This window comes from Lampris incognitus, chromosome 1, assembly GCF_029633865.1.
Source record: "Lampris incognitus isolate fLamInc1 chromosome 1, fLamInc1.hap2, whole genome shotgun sequence".
Classification (NCBI taxonomy): domain Eukaryota; kingdom Metazoa; phylum Chordata; class Actinopteri; order Lampriformes; family Lampridae; genus Lampris; species Lampris incognitus.
In genome coordinates, this window is record NC_079211.1 from 29,254,131 (window position 1) to 29,274,564 (window position 20,434).

Below are 20,434 nucleotides of genomic sequence, written 5' to 3' on the forward strand. Positions count from 1 at the left end.
AAAGCCCATGGTATTCACAGTATTCACCCACTCATATTCTGCTCTCAGGAGTGCAGTGACAAGTGCCCTGAATAGCGGACACTGGATCCACACACTTACTCCCTCTCACCCTGTGTTCCTCCTTGAAAGCCATGTGGCAACCTTAGCATGACCATACAAAAACTTCACAAGTGTACATTTTACCCTGTTCCTATGTGGGTACCGAAACCCCGAGATGTACAGAATCAGAATCATCTTTATTTGGCCATGTAACATGGAAATTGACTCTGGTTTAGTAGCTCTCAGTCCCACAATAAAGCCCACCCCAAGCTTTCCACATACCATCAACAGCAGGTGAAACAATGGTGTCACACGTTTACATTGTTAAAACATGAAAAACAGTTTCAGGTGTTTTACAGAAAGGGCAACCCACCCCTATATTAGGATCCATCCCGTGGAGAAAAAAAAACATGGCCAAAGCCCCATGAGCCACCCTCTACTGCAAAAAGGCCCAGCTGCTAGCCCAAGAATTTCGACCTGCCTCAGGAACTGCTGATTCAGTTCTACACTGCAATAATCCAGTCTGTCCTCTGCACTTCCATCATTGTCTGGTTTGGATCGGCCACCAAACAGGACAGGGACAGACTACAACAGACAGTGAGGTCTGCAGAGAAAATCATTGGTGCCAAGCTGCAATCCAATTCAGGACTTATACACATTCCAGACTCAGGAAACAGGCAGGTAACATCACTGCAGACCCATCACACCCTGGGCACAGCTTGTTCCAACTCCTCCCCTCTGGTAGGCACTACAAAGCACTGTACATCAAAACAACCAGATATTAAAAGTTTCTTCCCGCGGGCTGTCATTCAAATGAACGCTTAACACTGTCAATACGTCCCCATTTTGTATGTATTGTACTGTACATTGTACATATACTGGTATGCTCTGTCATGTCCATCTACCTCAGGCATGTAAGTAACCTGTTAACATTTATTTCAGCATCTCTGATATATTCTCTGCACCATTACACTTCATCACCTCTTATTTCACCTCTATAAATCAATCCTTGTGTATCTATCTGAAGATTGTTGCGTTGTAGTGTTGTTATTCTATGTTAAGCACACCGAGAGAGCCATGAAACCGGAATCATATTCCAGGTCTGTGCAAACCTACATGGCCAATGAACTTGATTCTGAAATCCCTTGCTCTTTTTGGGAGAGGGGCTTTGTAAATACCCCTCCACTACGTTTGTTGTCACTTGTGTTCCCTCACCTCCTTGGTGTCTGACCTTCACAACCGCCTCATATAGACCACCCCCCTCCCCCCAGTACTGGCGTGTCAAAAGGTGTTTTTATGCAGAGATCCCGCAATACTGCCATGATGAAGATCCATCTTTACGCTGGCTTTTTTACTCTGAACTAAACGCCCCAGTGTATAATTTTACATAGCATGCCTCCCATCCTCTTTCTGCCATTAGCGATAACATTAAAGGAGGGGAATTCTGGAACACCTCCTCCTGCGACCTCAACCAGGCTTTGACGGCTTGCGGCAGAGCCTCTATCACCCCTCTGGTAAGCCTTTGTGGCAGCCTCAATGATGTCACTGCTGTTTGTAGTGCCAGTTCTTTCATCTTTCCAGTCCCCTTTTTCACGTGACCAGAGGTGTCCTAGCTTGGAGATGCCTCCCCTCATGAGTCATGCCAGGCCTATAGAGTGAGTGAGACACAGAGAGGAGGGAAGGGAGTGAAGGAGGGGGAGAGAGAGAGAGCAAGGGAGAAAGGAAGTGAACAGGAGAAAATGTGTTGTGGTGTACCTATAAGCAGCCAGTGAAAGTAAGACGGGAGGAAGGAGGCTCATCTGTCTGACACTGGTTTATCTGCTCAGCCAGATGGGTGCTGATGCTCCTCATTGCAGGGAATGACTGTCTCATTGCTGCTCTGGCCACAAAGCACTTAGGCAGCTGTGTGTCAGACAGGTGCATCCACCTGTGTGTTGCCTGTGTAACCCATCAGCCTGGTGGGGGTTTCAAGATTTAATCACCGCAGACATAAACCATTTTTTCCTCATGACGTTTAATCATCACACAAATCAAGGCCACTGTGTGCTTACAAAAAAAAAGAAAAGAAAAAAGACCAAAGCAGTATTACTTCATGTATGTTTTACTTGGACTGTGTTATATGTCAAAATAAAAACAAGAAGGAAGAGTGCAATGCTAATGCTTTAAAACATCTATAAATATATTTTTTTTATTTGGGAAGGAATACAGAAATGCATTGTGCAACATGAAGCTCAGTCGTGAATGTACATTTTTGAGGGCATCTTTTTCCCCCCAACTGTATCCACATTAAGTCCCTGTAAACTGATGAGGATATGACACAATTTTCCACTGATGGCATTTACATAGGTGAACACTTCTTAAAAATGTGCATTCAGCTAAATCGACATCACAATCATTTGTAATGTTATGCAAAATAGTTTACATCCAATAACTGAGAAGCCTGCAATACAAACATGACCAAAATCTTTATTTCAGGAATGTTAAACACCGCAACATTTTCACATTCCAGATATTTGTTTCAGTTCAACTTCTCCGATCTCATATTTTTCCACGATTCTGTTCACATTGAAAAATGTGCAAAGAGGATTTGCTCACTTTGGCATGGTTGAAAATAACGGGTGTCCTTTATTCCGGGGGCAGAAAATAATTCAAACATGGTCTGGAGGCCCACTAGCCAGACTTAGCCCTGCAAGGCAGCAAAGTTTTGAGGCTTTGGATTGAAATGTTCTTGTCTTGTTTTACCGTCACTTCGTCAGATTTATTCTGCACATGCTGAAAAGGCATAGATTTGTTTCGGATGCCTTTTTAGGAACACAAACATAAAAACCATTGTGTGAAGTGAAGAATAATTAATAACAGACAAATTGAAACCCGGCCTTCTATGGCTGAAATTCCTCTCACAAACGGTCAATTGGCAATTCATGAGGTGTATACAGCATTAAGAGTAATTTAGATCAGGATGCAGTCCACAGATCATTCTCTTCTGGGATATACTGAAAAGCAACCAACTGTTGGTATTAGCTTGGAAGAGTCCTTCTCAGTAAGATAATGATACAAATGTTTCTACAGTGAAAACTTCCCAAAAATCATTGCATGTTAATATTTTTGCCGACGCATCTACTTTGATGATTTTAAATCAGCCTTCATTCTTATGGCACCATAAACATGGCTGTCCGCACATAAAAGGGGGGGGGGGGGTACCACAGAAACTTGTCATGATTTGCTGCGCAATTTCAACAAAATTCATGTCTCTATATCAGTTTTAATCTGACGGTTCATTGTTTGGGGTATTTATATCACTTGTGATGTTTCAACGATAAAGAAAAATAAAGAAATCCCGCTTTGGGTTTAAGAATGCAACACTACAAGTACATTTTTTTAACATTTGATAAGAATGAAAACACTAAAAGTAGACTGGCTGCATTTTCTTTTTTTACCCCCCCTTTCTCCCCAATTGTACCCGGCCAATTACCCCGCTCTTCCGAGCCGTCCTGGTCACTGCTCCACCCCCTCTGCTGATCCGGGAGGGCTGCAGACTACCACATGCCTCCTTCGATACATGTGGAGTCGCCAGCTGCTTCTTTTCACCTGACAGTGAGGAGTTTTGCCAGGGGAACATAGCGCGTGGGAGAATCACGCTATTCCCCCCAGTTCCCCCTCCCCCCTGAACAGGCGTCCCGACCAACCAGAGGAGGCGCTAGTGCAGCAACCAGGACACATACCCACATCCGGCTTCCCACCGGCAGACACGGCCAATTGTGTCTGTAGGGACGCCCGACCAAGCCGGAGGTAACACAGGGATTTGATCCGGCGAGCCCCATGTCGGTAGGCAACAGAATATACCACTACGCTACCCGGACGCCCCCTACTGGCTGTATTTTTTACATTTGATTTTCAAAGTGGAAAGGTACAAGGCAAAATATACGTGACGTCATAGCTATCAAAATCCTCTCTATATACAGCTTCGTCTTTGGCTGGCTAGTCCGATCTTTGGAACTTGCAGATTTTAAAACAGAAGACACACTCTTACTTAATAATTATCCAGGACTACAGCTCGGATCAACAAAATATAGAAACTTTAACATATTTCTACCAGCTATTAAGCAGCCAAGCATCTGGAATTCACAACAATAATGCAACATCATCTGCGTTCCCACAAAATGTGGCTTCGTAAATAAGACAGGTGAAGAGATCATGTGTTGTATAGAAAAGTGCCATTCATCCTCGCTTTATAAAATGCTAGTCAATATCAAACACTTGCTGCAAAACACAATATCGAATGGAATGTATTTAAGGCCACAAAGTGCTAAAAATGTAACCATAAAGTAAAGACATATAATGCATATGCAATAAAGACTACATATTATAGTTATTTCTATAAGTATTCTGCTGAAGCTCTGTACGATCGAGAAACAACCCGACTAACCCTGACTTAAAAACGGTCCTTAATAACGGAATATGATGCATTCCTTCAAAGTTTCAAAATAAACATTTTTACTTATATATTTCTATGTAAACAAAAATGGGTTTTCTATTAAGACCGATGGTAAAGACATACAAGTATAGTCATGTCAGATTAAGATAACAAAACTGTGAAAAACAGCTGCTAGCTTAAAAAAAAGTAAGTTTGTTATAGACAAAATATTTTAGATTCTATGGAGATGCTGGTACATATGTTTACCCTGTTCAAATGTCGTGCTGTTTCGTTGCATGTCTATTCCAAGTGAGGCGTGATAAGGCTTTAGTGCTGAGTGTGTGCTCATGTTACGTCGTTTGCACTGAATCAAGATTATGAAGGCTCAGGAGTCCTCTAACTGGATTTCTTCTGCTCAGGAGTGCTGAACCCTCTGGACTTGTTCAACACCACAGTTGCCTGCAGAAACACAAGATGAGAGGGTGTTCATTTAACTGCAAACAATCATTAGTAGCATTGTCTGTTACACACCTTGAAATTCTCCTCTGCAATGGTTACTGACCTGGGCATGCATGGGTCATAGCTCACTTACTCTCATTTTGAACTGTGATAAGATGTCATATTATTATGTTGTACCTGAGCAACTTTGTCTGGATTCAGCTCCATTTATTGCTCATTTTTATTTTTGTCCGCCCTGGCTAATTAAAACTGCCTACTTGTGTGAATTTTATACTTCAACAGCCATACTTTCTTGTATGAAGCAGTTTGATCTCGTCATCACCCAGCATACCAGATAAATCTGCAATTTGTTGACTAGTCTTTGGTATAGAGTTCCAATATCTTTGGCTGTGTGATAACAATGACCTTTGTAAATTAATGATCACTTACAGATTAAATCAATTTTTTTTTTTTTTTTGGGGGGTAATTTTCCCCCCTTTTCTCCCCAATTGTACCCATCCCATTAGCCCACTCTTCCGAGCTGTTACGGGCGCTGCTCCACCTCCTATGCCGATGCGGGGAGGGCTGCAGACTACCACATGTCTCCTCTGATACGTGTGGAGTTGGCAGCCGCTTCTTTTCACCTGACAGTGAGAAGTTTCACCAGGGGGACATAGCGCGTGGGAGGATGATCATGCTATTCCCCCCAGTTCCCCTCCCCACTGAACAGGCACCCCGACCATCCAGAGGAGGCGCTAGTGCAGCGACCAGGACACATACCCACATCCGGCTTTCCACCCGCAGACACGGCCAATTGTGTCTGTAGGAATGCCCGACCAAGCTTGAGGTAACACGGGGATTCGAACTGGCGATTCCTGTGTTGGTAGGCAACAGAATAGACTGCTATGCTACCCAGACGCCCTAAATCATTGATCATTTCTGATTTGGACAGGAATTACCTAACCAAGAACGCCATATCGACCCAAACCCTTGAGTCATGCTATTCTATCCAGTGGGTTAAATTATAGGCCAAATATAAACAAAACTGGCTGATTCATAAGCCGGACGAATACACATGCACATGTGGAATGCTTGCAGGACGGCCTGGCATCTCCATATGGATGTTTGCTGACCAAATGAAGCTTAATCTTAAGAAGAACTACTTGTAGAAAAAAAAAATTGGAAATCAGAATCTTGTTGATTCAGAGATTACTCCTTGCTGCAAACAGGATTACTACAACCTCTCAAGGAAAACCTGCACTGCACAGCAAAAAACCTTTTCAGGCAGCCAGTTAATGTTCTTAGTTTAGTTGACTCCCAATTAATGCAATAGAATATGCTTACCCTGCCATATTACCAAGAGTAAGCAACTCACAAAAAGCAACCAATAGTAAGAAGTGCAAAAGTCAGAGTCCTACAGCCTTAACATTATTTTCTAACCACAGAATGTTCACATAATGTATATATGTATATATATGTATATATATAGCGTTTTTTTTTAAACTGTCAATGGTATTGTAAGTGCTCAATTACTGAGGAGCGGAATATCAACACAGATACAGAATATCAACACGGATTTTTACTGCATTAAAACTTTTTTACTGTATCCGTGTTGATTATATATATGTACCAGGATAGAAAATAAAATTAAGGCAAGCGTTTAAGAGGGGTTTTTTTTTGCCACTGAACTGCTTTTCTATGAAATGCAATTTCTGAAAACGTTTCATGAGAGGTGAAGATTTAATTCACCTGGGAGAAATACATATGGCATTTTCTAAAAAAAAAATACAGCCTACACTGGAAAATGGTGGGGTTGTTTAATTTGGACATCATAATTCCTCCATCCTCCTATGTCACCTGCCTCTTTTGAGCCCTCTAGTGGCCTTGTAGCTACACCCAAGCCATGCGTTACATTTATTTTTAAGATATTCCCAAAGTTAAAAAAAAAATCCCTCAAAAAAAAAAGTACACGAGAAAAGAAGCGGCTGGCTTCAAAACCAAACAACAACTTAAAATCCTCATCACAAATAAAGTGTGTGTGTAGAAATATATTTTTAAATATGAGTTAGAAGATGATGATGATGATGATTTTGCCACCTTGTGCTTCAGAAGCAGGGCACTCCAAAGCAGATGCCCTGATAGTGAAGGCCTTGGGCCGGCTGCACCAGTTGTGTATACGTCCCTCCTGTGTATGATTGTCATGTAGGTAATTTACTAAGTCAGAATTTACACTACACTAAATAAAAACGGGTTGCGCCACTTCTACTAGTTATATAACAACCAGGAGATGTTGTCGCTAAAGGAGTTAAATAATGGAGAATTATAACGTCTTAACAAAAAATTAGCAGTAACACAAACTGACCTAATTTAAACAACAACAAGCATAACAATGGCTGGCTTTGACCTTCTGGAGCTAATATTTGAAAACAGGGAAATAGTCATTGTTGGGGAAGGGATGCATTACACAACAGGCTGCATCCCCTTGGATTTATATGATGATGTGGACATGAACGGTGAACTGAGTTGCTAGTTTATAACTTAATACCAAAAACTTCGTAATGACCTTGCACACAAACTTGGTGACAAATTTACAAATGGCCGGTACAACCCTGTCCTGTCACCTTTTCTCTAAAGTCTAGATGCAGGAATACAATGGAAGGTCCTTCCCCATGGCAGAGTCTGTGCTCAGGCTCAGAAGATATCAGAAACACAACCGGGGCACAAATCTATGTTTTAAAAGCAATGAGCAGCACATTCAAGTTATTTAATTATGAACCAAACAGGAGAATTGTGAAGTGGTGAGTCAGGTGATTCGATGTTTTTCCCCAGGTAGCGCGTATGAAAATCCTCGCAAAATCTAAATTACATTAAAATCTAACTGCCGGTGCTATAATTTCATAACTGAGTACTCTCTGTGTCTCATATGAAAACACACAAACCAATTTCTGCTCCGGTATTCTCACCTGCTCCAGGAGGACACCTGCAGCTTGGTCAATGGCTCCTCCCACATTTCGGTATCGACCCGAGTAGCGGATGAAGGCCCAAGTCAACATGGCGATCATGGCGAGACCCAAGGCACAGTCACATGCGAAAGCAACGGTGTATAGGCCGATGAAGAGCAACAGGCCCGACAGCACATACAGGATGCACACGAGGACAAACAGCACCGCAGGTGTTCGGAACGCACTGAAGACATTCTTTGACTTAGACAAGAAAATAAGAAAGTAAAAATGTCAGGAACATTTTCAAAATTTTCCCTGAAAAACAGTCAAACAAACAAATAAAAAAGAGACTTTGTGTAGAACTCAACAGTTTTGCATCAGGGTTTGAATTATTATCATCCCCCCTAGAAGTGCCCAAGGCGAATTCAAGAGGGGCACTTTTTGCATAAGTTTTTAAATGGTCTTGATTTGCATTGGCTTCTGTTATTCTGAGGAATGATGCTTCACACATGGAAAATGTTTTCGGTGTGTAATAGACAAGCATTCATGTTGTGACCCGTGGCCTACTGATGACATATATTACAGACTAGGGTCCCGTTCAGTTCTATTGCTCGTGTATAGCACAGATGTGGCATGTAAATGAAAAAGTGCCAAATTTCAGTATAATTCAAATCCTGATCTACATGATTACAGCAGATATAACAAAGAGATTCCACTTTTGCTTTCACTAAACTGAAAGAATTCCACATGGACGTCCTAATGAACTCATCTGTATCACAACTACGAGGCCTTTTTTTGGACCCCCCCCCCCTTTTTCTCCCAAATTGTATCTGGCCAATTACCCCATTCTTCCAAGCTGTCCCAGATCTCTGCTCCACCCCCTCTGCCGACACGGGGAGGGCTGCAGACTACAACATGCTTCCTCCAATACATGTGGAGTCACCAGCCACTTACTTTCACCTGACAGTGAGGAGTTTCGCCAGAGGTCCGTAGCACGTGGGAGGATCACGCTGTTCCCCCAGTTCCCCCTCCCCCCGAACAGGCGCCCCGACCGACCACAGGAGACGCTAGTGCAGTGACCAGAACACATACCCACATCCAGCTTCCCACCCGCAGACACGGCCAATTGCGTCTGTAGGGACGCCCGACCAAGCCAGAGGTAACACAGGGATTCGAACCGCTGATCCCCATGTTGGTAGGCAACGGAATAGACTGCAACACCATGCGGATGCCCCGTACGAGGATGTTTTGTGTAACAGTGGCTTACCTCATTGTGCTTGCTGAATGATTCCCACATTTCGCACAGCTCCGTTTCCAGCTGCTCTTGGTAACGATCACAAAACTCCTGTCCACCCATCTTCTTGGTGGACGAAAAGGAATAAAGAGACTCTCTAAAGAAAAAGTGGTGTTTCTCCTCTAGGGAGTCAGGAGCAACATACGGAAGGTCTCCACCGCAAACCTTGGATGATATCAGGGTTAGATCAGAGAAAAGCAAATGTTAAAGAGAATGTCAGTTGTGCGATTTCCATTTATCTTAGTCACATTTCAAAGTAACTAGAGCTGTAACCGCTGCTTTTAAAAGGTATATATACTTCCATTGAACATCCATCCATCCATTATCCAAGCCACTTACCCAAATTCGGGTCGTGGGAATGCTGGAGCCTATCCTAAGCTTAATATTTTACAGCAATTGACTATCGATAATTTTTAATGCAGGTCAAGCATCAAGCACGTATCATGTCCTCTACATATGTATCAATGAAAATGTTACGCTATTACAGTAGTTCTCAGTCATGTGCCATTGACAGCCATGTGTGTGTGTGTGTTTTCATTACAACCCATTATATTCAGGACACCTTCAGCCAGACAGAGATGCAAATGATTAAGTATCACTGATTGACCACATCACCTGCAATCTCTGAAATTAATAATTCAGTGCAATGTTTCATACTCAAGCCCAGACAATACTGTGTAAACATGTAAAAAAATTTTTTTTTAAAAAGAAGTGACGGATAAATTTGACCCTGAGTTGGAGAAAGGCCTCGTACACACACACCTTATCTCATTATGCCACTGCTTTACAAAAGCAGTGTTGCATGGACAGACTTTTGTAAAGTAAAACCTTTGCAAATGGAAAGAAGCCTTTAGTGTGGGCCAACTTGAAAGGGAAGGCATTGTTAATTTATTGTCAGCAATATGTAAGTGAACCTCTTTCCATAGGCTCTCATTTCCACAATCATGAACCTACCTTCTCCATGTTCTTGTAATATTGGTCTTTAGCCGCTGCCACTGCTGCAAGATTATTGGCCTCTGCTGTCGCCTTGTAAAAGAATACAGATCATAGCTGAAACGTTTATAGTTGACAAGAAAACAATATACTGCTATATACATCTTCAACTTTCATGGAATAGCAACAGGGGGGGCGGGGGGACAACGAAAACATCCATTGATAACGCGTGGTAGGTAAAAAATTGTATTAATTGTGAATATACCAGAAGCATGGACTTTGGGTGTGGCAAGTCTTCTCCCTGGTAAATCTTGATGTACGCCTGTCAGCACAAAAATTAAGATGTCAGATACGACATCCAGCTTTAAATTAAGTAAGAACACTGGAATGGAAAGGATGTTACCTTGAAGAACTCGAGCAAGCCCCGGCAAGTGACTATGTTGCCATTGATTTCTTTCTCAGCCAGTCTGTCCGAGTGCAAGAGAGTTGTGATGAGGTTCCGCAGCTCCTCTTTGAACTCTGGTGCCACATCTGACAAGTTAAGTGTAGTAACACTCAGCATGTGACGCATTTCAACAAACTATGTTCTGCAAGAGGGTAAAACAGGACGCGGCTGTACCACTCAGTTGTCCCTGGAAAGCAGGGCTGGTGGCGACCTTCAATCCAGGATGAGGCAACAGGAAACAGGAGATGTTGGCGAAGCAAGAATGGATGTGCTCCCTCACCGTCTGCAGCTCCTCATGTTGGGACTCCTTAACCTTCAAAACAACACGGTGGTAAATGTAAATTTCAAAGCCTCAGAAATAAAAGAGACAACAAATTCTATATAAAAAAAAGTCATGAATTATAACTACAAAAACAATTCTAGCAATTTGTGGCCCTAAACCTTCCTTACCACTAATAAAGAAATGTCACCTGTAAACGTTTTTCCAGAAATGCACTGCCTCCTTTCAAGCCATAGCTGTATTCATAAGGAAAGCTCCAATCCCTGATCAGGAACATCAGAGACTGTAGAGAGAAGAGGCTAATAAATGAAGTGGCACAGATGAATATCATCCTTATAAATATTTAAAAAAATCTTGTTTGATATTACAACATGTTTTTGAAAATATACAGATCATAATAAAAATAAACATAATATTCAAGTACAAATAGATGAATTCTAATCTCTGACTCCCTAGTTGATCAGTTTCTAATTAATTTCTATTAGAATACAGAAATGTTAGGCTACTGAATAGGGTTGGGTATTGTTTGGATTTTAACAATTCTGACTGAGGAGGACAAGGCATGTGACGGTGAGGGAGACCAGCACAATACGTCAAACACGGTACACTTGTTGATTTATATACCATGCTGGCAAAGGTGTTTTGTCATGTTAGTGGTGCATCCTCCCTCGCATGAAATAAGCTTGGCACAAGTGCTGCATTGTACCGACCCGTAATTTTTTCGAACAAAATGAAGCCAAGCTTTTGAGTGCTCTCTGCGGTCCATGATGGCTCACGGCTCTACACCGACTCGTATGCTTCTTGATCTTCCCACAAAACAAAAACAAAATGTATTGCTTTGCGCAGCATCATCCAGTCCAGAAAGAGTACCAGTGTGTAGCTTAGGAGATAGGAAGACATGCATGCATTCAACTTGCATGACTATAGGTACAGCCGCACAGATGAATAGCCAACTCCTGGTACTGAAACTGAAACTAGCGTGAGTGAAATTTGCTTAGGAACTGATAAGCAGAATCAAAATCAAAATTTCTTAATCATTCTATTGGAATTGAAATTTTGGAACCGGTTCTAAGTTAGAACCGGTTCTCGATGCCCAACCCTACTTACTTATGCTTATTGGTTGTGAGTGACAATTTGCAGCAAAGGTGTTAAGATGAATAGTTTTTAGCCTTTTGCTCCTTTCATTGAATAGATAGTGCTCAGTAAAGACATTTATTATGGTTTGAAATAAAGGATTTTTTTCAAGTGCTGTGCAACATAAGAGTTTGATAGTGCATAGATAGAGTCTGCTCTGAATAACTGGCCTGCATTTGACCTCTGATGACCACCATGATTGGGGCCGTAGTATAACATATGACATGGACATGCCCACTGAGCACCATGAGAAAAATTCTTGAGGTTAATTTACCTGAAAGGGCTTCAGAAAGATTTCATCCATGGCAAGGCGACCATACTCTGTAAACAGCTGAAGGGGGGGGGGGTGTATACAGATAAGCGTTACATAAAAATAAGTTAAAAAAATAGACAGCTTTTGCCATATTGAGCAACAATTGTAAACATCAGTCCTTAAAGGTTCTATATGATATTTAGAACATATAGCGGCAAACAACTATTTGCTATGTAAAGATATAGTGGAGTAATGGTGTCCTGAGCAGAGAATGAAGTCACACTCCCTGTGTGTTGTAATCCGAGCTTCTCTGTTCTTTGTTTTGGAAGCCGGTCTGGCTGGGTGTGCATGATAGTGCATGTGAGTCCCACTCAGCCATCCATCCATTATCTAAACCGCTTATCCTGCTCTCAGGGTCGCAGGGATGCTGGAGCCTATTCCAGCAGTCATTGGGCAGCAGGCAGGGAGACACCCTGGACAGGCCGCCAGGCCATTACAGGGCCCACCCACTCACACATGCACTGGCACACATTCATTGGGACAATTTCGTATGGCCAATTCATCTGACTTACATGTCTTTGGACTGTGGGAGGAAACTGGAGCCCCCGGAGGAAACCCACACAGACACAGGGAGAACACGCAAACTCCACACAGAGGACGACCCGGGATGACCCACCGAGGTTGGACTACCCCGGGGCTTGAACCCAGGACATTCTTGCTGTGAGGCGACCGCGCTAACCACTGCGCCACCGTGCTGCCTGCATGTGAGTCCCTCACTTTGAAAATGTTGGCTCTCCCCAGTTTACAAAGAGACTAAGGGAGTGACCTCCCACAAAGCATTGGAAAAGTGAGATGGCAGAGTGTACTTCGAAGCGTTCACCTGAGACCGGTCTTTCTCCACCGAAGAAACCACGTTTTTCGGCTAAAAATTTGATTTGGTCTGAGATGCTGGTGCTCTAGTGCGACATCTAGTGGGGCTGAATGTTGTATATACAACCTTTAAAGGTTTCAAGAATATGGTGATTTTATATTAATGAAACACGTTTGCTGAAGGCCCCTTATTTAAAGCTAGAAAAATCTGTCTGAAACCATCCTGATATAAAAAATATTTGTGGCATTATGTTTATCTACATAGACAAACCTGCAGCTGCTGCAGATCATCCTCTTGTATGTTCTGGGAAAGATTGTAGATCTACAAGACAGCAAGTATTAACCATGGATACTGGAGTTGCTTGTCAGACGTTGTTCAACAAGGAACTGTATAACTCTTAAAACACTTCAATAAATGCCAAACGATCACAGCAGAAAATGATTCAATCACTGAAGACAGTAAAGGAGATCAACAACCTGTATAGAGCTGGTCATGGTGCTCAGGGCAAAGATGGTGGCACAGTCTTTCACAGTGGACTGGTTATCAAAGGCTCCCTGAGTGTCCATCAGGACTACAGCCACCTATAGAACCACAGAAATAAATTATACAAAACGATGGCTATGTAAAATAGTTGATTTGGTTAGAGGGGAATGTGCTGATTTCTCTTTAACGTTTGCCCATAGCTGTCATTATCATTTCTAATTATTTCATACTACATAAAGTGATCTGCATCGCATGGGTAAGTTTGGACAAGTATAGGATGCATGTTAACCTGTGGAGAGGTAAGTGTATGAAAATTTTCAGAGCACATGACTGCATGTGGAGTGGAAGATGTGGCTCTGAATCACTGTCTTTAACCCACTTATTCCTAACCACACCTACACTATCAGAGTCAAGCCTGTCTCTCTTCGGAGTGACGCACTCCAACATGCAAATGACTAACAAATGAGGGCGTGTACTCATTTATGGGAAGGTAATTCAGTCTAGACCTGGAGATGTAAATTAAACATAATTTCATCCTGTAACAGAATGGAGATGACAGGTTAGGTGGCAAAAATACCATCTGACAAATTAAAAATTATTTATGAGATAATGATTATTTTCCAAGAGCTGTACTAATATCATTGATATGACCCATCTCCGCTAAAAAAAAATAGTAAGTTGCATGTGCTGAATACCTGTTCTCCATCACTCTTGCGAACAAGGAAAACCTCACTCCACAGCTGGATGCCTGTTGTCTCTGGTTCTGAGCCACCTCTCCATGAAAATCCGGTCAAGGGCTCATCCTCCTTACCCAGCCAGTCCTCATTATCCTGAGGAAAAGGAAACTAGAGTTTTTAACAGAATCCAGTACATGTACACACTGCAGGTAAATATGGCTGTCATTCCTAATTGGAGAGCTTAACACTGTTAACTTCATATACAGTTCAGTTAACAATGAGCGACAATCACATTCTGAACCTGCACTCCCGACTTGAAAAATCTGTGTATTGACTACAGATGTGGTTATTGTGGTTTGTGTGTACCATGTGACTGAAGGCACAACACAGCTCTCCAAAACATTTTAGCACATGGGGATTTTGTCACATAAACGTATCAAGTGACTTCAAGACACTGTCAAAGCCAGCGATGGCAGCTTATTGTCTGATGTTACAGATATTTTTCACAGCTGTCATAAGATAAGGGAAGTAGAGTGTCTCCAGCTACCCATTCTAATGCGTACCATATATACAGACATGCTCAAATTTGTTAGTACCCATACACCTCAGTGAAATAATGCTTCATTCCCCCTGAAAAGTGATGAAGTTTGAAGCTATTTTGTCATTAATACTTGCATGTCTTTGGTATGTCATAGAACAAAGCAAAGAAGCTGTGAAAAGAGATGAACTATTGCTTATTCTACAAAGATATTCTAAAATGGCCTGGACACATTTGTTGGAACAGTTTAGAAAAGATAATAAATAATCACATTACAGTGATATTTCAAACGAATTAGTTTCTTTAATTAGTATCACATGTCTCCAATCTGGTAATCAGTCATTCAGCCTATTTAAATGGAGCAAAGTTGTCACTGTGCCGTTTGGTATCATCGTGTGCACCACACTGAACAAGGACCAGAAAAAGCAAAGAGAGAGTTGTCTGAGGAGATCAGAAAGAGAATAATAGACAAGCATGGTAAAGATAAAGGCTACAAGATCATCTCCAAGCAGCTTGATGTTCCTGTCACAACAGTTGAAAATATCATTAAGAAGTTTAAGCTCCATGAAACTGTAGTCAACCTCTCTGGGGGCGGCCGCAAGAAGAAAATCGACCCCAGATTGAACTGAAGGATAGTGTGAATGGTAGAAAAAGAACCAAGGAGAACTGCCAAAGAGATACAAGCTGAACTCCAAGGTAAAGGTACATCAGTTTCAGATGGCACCTTCCGTTGCTTTTTGAGTGAAAGTGGGCTCCATGGAAGAAGACCCAGGAGGACTCCACTTTTGAAAGAAAAACATTAAAAAAAAAAAGCAGACTGGAATTTGCTAAAATGCATATTTGACAAGCCACACTCCTTCTGGGAGAATGTCCTTTGGACAGATGGGTCAAAACTGGCGCTTTTTGGCAAGTCACATCAGCTCTATGTTCACAGACGAAAAGTGAAACATGGAGGAAGCTCGTTTATGTCTTGGGGCTGCTTAGCTGCGTCTGGCACAGGTTGCCTTGAATCTGTGCAGGGCACAATGAAATCTTGAGGCATTCTGGAGCAAAAGATACTGCCCAGTGTCAGAAAGCTCTGTCTCAGTCACAGGTCAAGGGTTTTCCAACAGGACAGTGACCCAAAACACGCAGCTAAAAGCACTCAAGAATGGATAAAAACAAAACAGACTATTCTGAAGCAGCCTTCTGAGTCCCAATCTGATTCCTATCAAACATCTATGGAAAGAGCTGAAACTTGCCGTCTGTAGAAAGCGCCCACCAAACCTGAGACAGCTGCAGCAGTTTGCTCAGGAAGAGTGGGCCAAAATACCTCTTAACAGGTGCAGAAGTCTCATTGAGAACTACAGAAAAGGTTTGATTGCAGTGATTGCCTCTAAAGGTCGTGCAACAAAATATTAGATTAAGGGTCCCATCATTTTTGACCATGCCATTTTTATTCATTTTACTGTTTCCTTTTTTTTCAACATATTGTAAAGTAATATTTCGATGAAATATGGAATAAACACTGGTGGATGACAATTACTTGTCAGTTTCAAGTTATTTCAGGGAAAATTGTGCATTCTTCGTTTTTTGTGGAGGGGTACCAACCCCAATGTACTGGGGGCTGAGATGGGAAGGATGTGCAGCAGGCAATGAAGGATAGAGATGGAAATCTGCTGATGAGCGAGGAGTATTGAGAAGGTGGAAGGAGTACTTTGAGGGGCTGATGAATGAAGAAAATTAGAGACAGAAGGTTGGATGATGTGGGGATAGTGAATCAGGGAAGTGGATTAGTGCGGTGGATTAACAAGGAGGACGTGAGGGCAGCTATGAAGAGGCTGGAGAGTGGAAAGGCGGTTGGTCCAGATGGCATACCTGTAGAGGCATGGAGATGTTTAGGAGAGATGGCAGTGGTGTTTTTAACTAGATTGTTTAACACAATCTTGGAAAGTGAGAGGAGAAGAAGCATAATGGTATCAATTTCCAAGAATAAGGGTGATGTGCAGAGCTGTAGTAACTACAGAGATATAAAGTTGATCAGCCACAGCATGATGATATGGGAAAGGGTAGTAGAAGTTCGGTTGAGAGGTGATGATTAGCGAGCACTAGTATGGTTTCATGCCACTAAAGAGCACTACAGATATGTTTGCTTTGTTGATGGAGAAGTATAGAAGGTCAGAAGGAATTACATTGTGCCTTTGAGGATTTAGAAAGCATATGACAGGGTGCAGACAGAGGAGGTGTGGTACTGTATGAGGAAGTCGGAAGTGGCAGAGAAGTATGTAAGAGTGGTGCAGGACATGTATGACGGCAGTGTGACAGTGGTGAGATGTGCGGTAGGAGTGGAGGATGGGTTCCAGAGGGAGGTGGAATTACATCAAGGATTGGCTCTGAGACCTTTCTTGTTTGCAATGGTGATGGACAGGTTGACGGACGAGATCAGGTACGAGTCTCTGTGGACTATGATATTCGCAGATGACATCGTGAACTGTAGCAAGAGTAGAGCCGGTTGAGGAGAGCCTCAGTAGGAGCAAGACAGAATACATATGCGTGAACAAGGAAGAGGACAGCGGAATGGTGAGGATGCAAGGAGTAGAGGTGGTGAAAGTGGATGAGTTTAAATACTTGGGGTCAACTGTTCAAAGTAACGGGGAGTGTGGAAGAGAGATGAAGAAAAGAGTGCAGGCAGGGTGGAGTGGGTGGAGAAGAGTGTCAGGCGTGATTTGCGACAGAAGGGTACTAGCAAGAGTTAAAGGGAAGGTTTACAAGATGGTAGTGAGACCAGCTATGTTGCATGGTTTGGACAGGAAGAGATGGCAATGGATGATCCGCTGTAGCAACCCCTAACGGGAGCCAAAAGTAGTAGTACTGGTAGTAGTGGAGGGGTACAAACAAATTTGAGCGCGTCTGTATTGATAATCACTCCCATTACTGAATTTGGTATTCACTCCCAAAAACTGATTAATGAAGTAAATATCTAGAATTATGAAATAACCTAAAATATATATACTATTCAATATTTGAAGCTTACACTTTGAAACACTGCATAACAGTTTGCATTTGAAATGTTTCCTATTAGTACGTGTAACAGAATTTTTTTTAACTGTAAATAATCAATAAAAAAGACTTGTGCATAACTCTATCCTCTAAATAACTGTTAATTGACCCAGTAAATGTAGATGTAGGCAGCAATTCAGAGAAACTGGTTTCCAGAGTACTGTCTCATTAACATAAAAACAATTATAAAAGCATGTCAGCCAGAGGCCATACTCAGCTTGTTAGACTTAGATCTTACTGAATGAGTGGATAGGAGGCTCAAAAATATAACAATGGTGTGTCTGTGAGCTGTGAGTGTGATGGGTGGGCAGTGATGGCAATAATACCACAGTGCAACTCACCTTCCTATACATGTAACGAAGCATAAAGTCAAGCAAGAAGCTCTTCCCCTTCCGGAAGGCCCCAGCTACTGACAGCACCACCACACGCTTGTCTCTAACCTCGGGAGCCAGAAGAACTCGTCCCAAAGCCTCTGTGTCCAAAGCAAAGGAATGATCCTCCTTGCACACTGTAACAATTTGAATTGGGCCTGGCTCACTCCCCATAATTAGATATTGGTCCCTATAGACATCACAAATGAAATGCTTTAAAAAGAGTCACACACTGAGATTAAGAACTGTGATAATAAATACCATTTGTTATTGCGCCTGATGAGAAATCAGACATGCCCACAGACGCTCATCAAAGAAAATGTTTAGCCCTGAGACAACTGACTCTGGTGTGCGCTCACGGGTGTCGAACTGTATGACCTGCAGCTTCTGGGCTTAGCATGCTCTCAACCACAGAGATTCCCTGTAGCTTTTTCAATGGTGCTCATTGTTGCTGTCTTGGAAAGCAGTTCCCTTCCCTTGATGAGTAAAACGGGGGGGGGGCTTTTATGGCAAAAATTCATCATGGTAAAATACCAACAGCCAAACCATTTTCTCTTTTGACTAAAAGCCAATAACAGCGGTACTTGGGCGTGATGATCACGTAAGCTGAGGTGTGGCTGTTCACAGGTTCCACAAGTGACATACCATGCATCGTTTTGCAGTTAGTGTATTGGACAGAGATGCTTAACTTTTAGAACAAACCTTATCTACGGCCATCATGACGCGTTATCTAAAGTTAAATTACGGATGAACTCTACTGAAAGTGCCAAACCTGAGCAACAGGTAACTGAATAGTTAACACCACCACGTATGCATCAATAAGTTAAGAGCTACGTTCTCATAACAAATGTATGCACCATCGCCCATTTCTGAGTTGATTTTGCACCCCAAAAATGAGGAAAACGTACAAGATTGTGATATTCAGCAAGGTCAACAAGATACGCGTATTTTCTCTTGATATCTAAATTTATCTATTTAACGACATGAGCTTTCGTGCTCGTGAGAAAATGCACAAAGCTAGGACATTGGCTAGCTTTAGCGGTTGGAGAAAAACGTGCAGTAAGATGAAAATCGACAATGCAACCCAGCAGGACGCACAGGCTATCAGAGCTAATCGTTGACTAAAAACGGTCATAGCACCATATAATCAATATTACCTTCAGTATCCTAAAACAAACAACTTTGACACGGAGACATACGAGTCGAGGAGACGACTAAAGGGTACTGCTGGCATGAAAACAGATGAAAACTTTTTTCCACGACGGTACTCGAACACATCCGCCTTTGCTGGGAATTGTAGTCTTTGTGTGCTATGCCGCTTGAGATTTCGGACCATTATAAACTACAATTTCCAAACACGCCCTAACGCAACCCATCCTAACAATAGTATGTATTACGAATGCGGATCTTTCAAGAAGACTCGATGTAGGAGAATTGTCGAATGCTTAAGCGGATTGAAGATATCAGAAAAGGCAAGAATTGTTTGATCAGTCTAAATAAAAACTGTGGTCAGTTTTATTGCAGGCTTAGACTACGCCATCTCATGTTCCAGTGTGTGCGCGCACAGCTTTTTTTTTAAATAAATGGGGAAAACCTTGGATCTAATCGTTAGAGATTTATTATTGGGTTTACTGTAAAAAAAAAAGTGATCAAAGATGTGATCAAACAAGTCAGACATCCATTTCAGTTTCTTCCATTTCCACAAGATCGTTCCATGAATGAATTCTTAACAGATTACAAAACAAGATTAAAGCTTCCATAAATACAAGCTTAAAAGTTCACAAAGATTTGAAAAATAAAATTCTATGTTCCCTGAATTGGGGAGCAGTTTACATGGCAGTGAATTTCTATAATGGTACTCAATCCTAAATCAGTTAAGTCATGATTGATCACAAATTTGCTTGCATAATGACAGTCCTGGTTAATGTCTCAGGTTTTCACTTTCACCAAAAAAACAAAACAAACTCAGAGTTCAAGTAATAGAATACCAAGTACTTAAAACAAATGACAAAGTTGCCTTTTGTTTCCTTTATGTTTTTCATAACATTTTGGAAAGAACACGCTCTCCTAATATCAAGATGTATAGCTGCCCCGTCTACACTGATGAGCCAAAACATTATGACCACTCCCGGGTGAACCAAATAACGTCGATCATCTCCAAACAAGGGAACATGTCAAGGTCTGGGTAGATCAGATGGTAAGCGAATTCTCGTAGTCAACGCGTTTGATGCAGGGGAAATGGGCAGGAGTAAAGACCTTGACTTTGACAAGGGTGAAATTGTT

At 41.9% G+C, this 20,434-nt stretch overlaps 1 protein-coding gene across 1 annotated transcript; it reads right to left on the reverse strand.

Annotated features, from left to right (window-relative positions):
- Nucleotides 1-2,046: 2,046 nt before the first annotated feature.
- atl3 (atlastin 3) lies at nt 2,047-19,382 on the reverse strand. Its single transcript, XM_056294677.1, has 14 exons — nt 19,309-19,382; nt 18,122-18,341; nt 14,222-14,356; nt 13,520-13,624; nt 13,314-13,364; nt 12,194-12,250; nt 10,976-11,068; nt 10,680-10,818; nt 10,464-10,591; nt 10,326-10,382; nt 10,082-10,153; nt 9,101-9,292; nt 7,855-8,094; nt 2,047-4,912 (listed from the first exon to the last, which is right to left on the reverse strand). The coding sequence occupies exons 2-14, from the start codon at nt 18,323-18,325 to the stop codon at nt 4,850-4,852; spliced, it is 1,536 nt and encodes a 511-aa protein (XP_056150652.1). The 5' UTR covers nt 18,326-18,341; nt 19,309-19,382; the 3' UTR covers nt 2,047-4,849.
- Nucleotides 19,383-20,434: the final 1,052 nt, after the last annotated feature.

What these genes read in the sequence shown, in the direction of transcription:
- atl3 (XM_056294677.1), bottom strand. Translation starts at nt 18,325, where the DNA reads ATGGGGAGTGAGCCAGGCCCAATTCAAATTGTTACAGTGTGCAAGGAG. An exon ending in TTCGTTACATGTATAGGAAG is followed by an intron (nt 14,357 to 18,121) that starts GTGAGTTGCACT and finishes CCTTTTCCTCAG; the next exon opens with GATAATGAGGACTGGCTGGG. An exon ending in GCAAGAGTGATGGAGAACAG is followed by an intron (nt 13,625 to 14,221) that starts GTATTCAGCACA and finishes GTGGTTCTATAG; the next exon opens with GTGGCTGTAGTCCTGATGGA.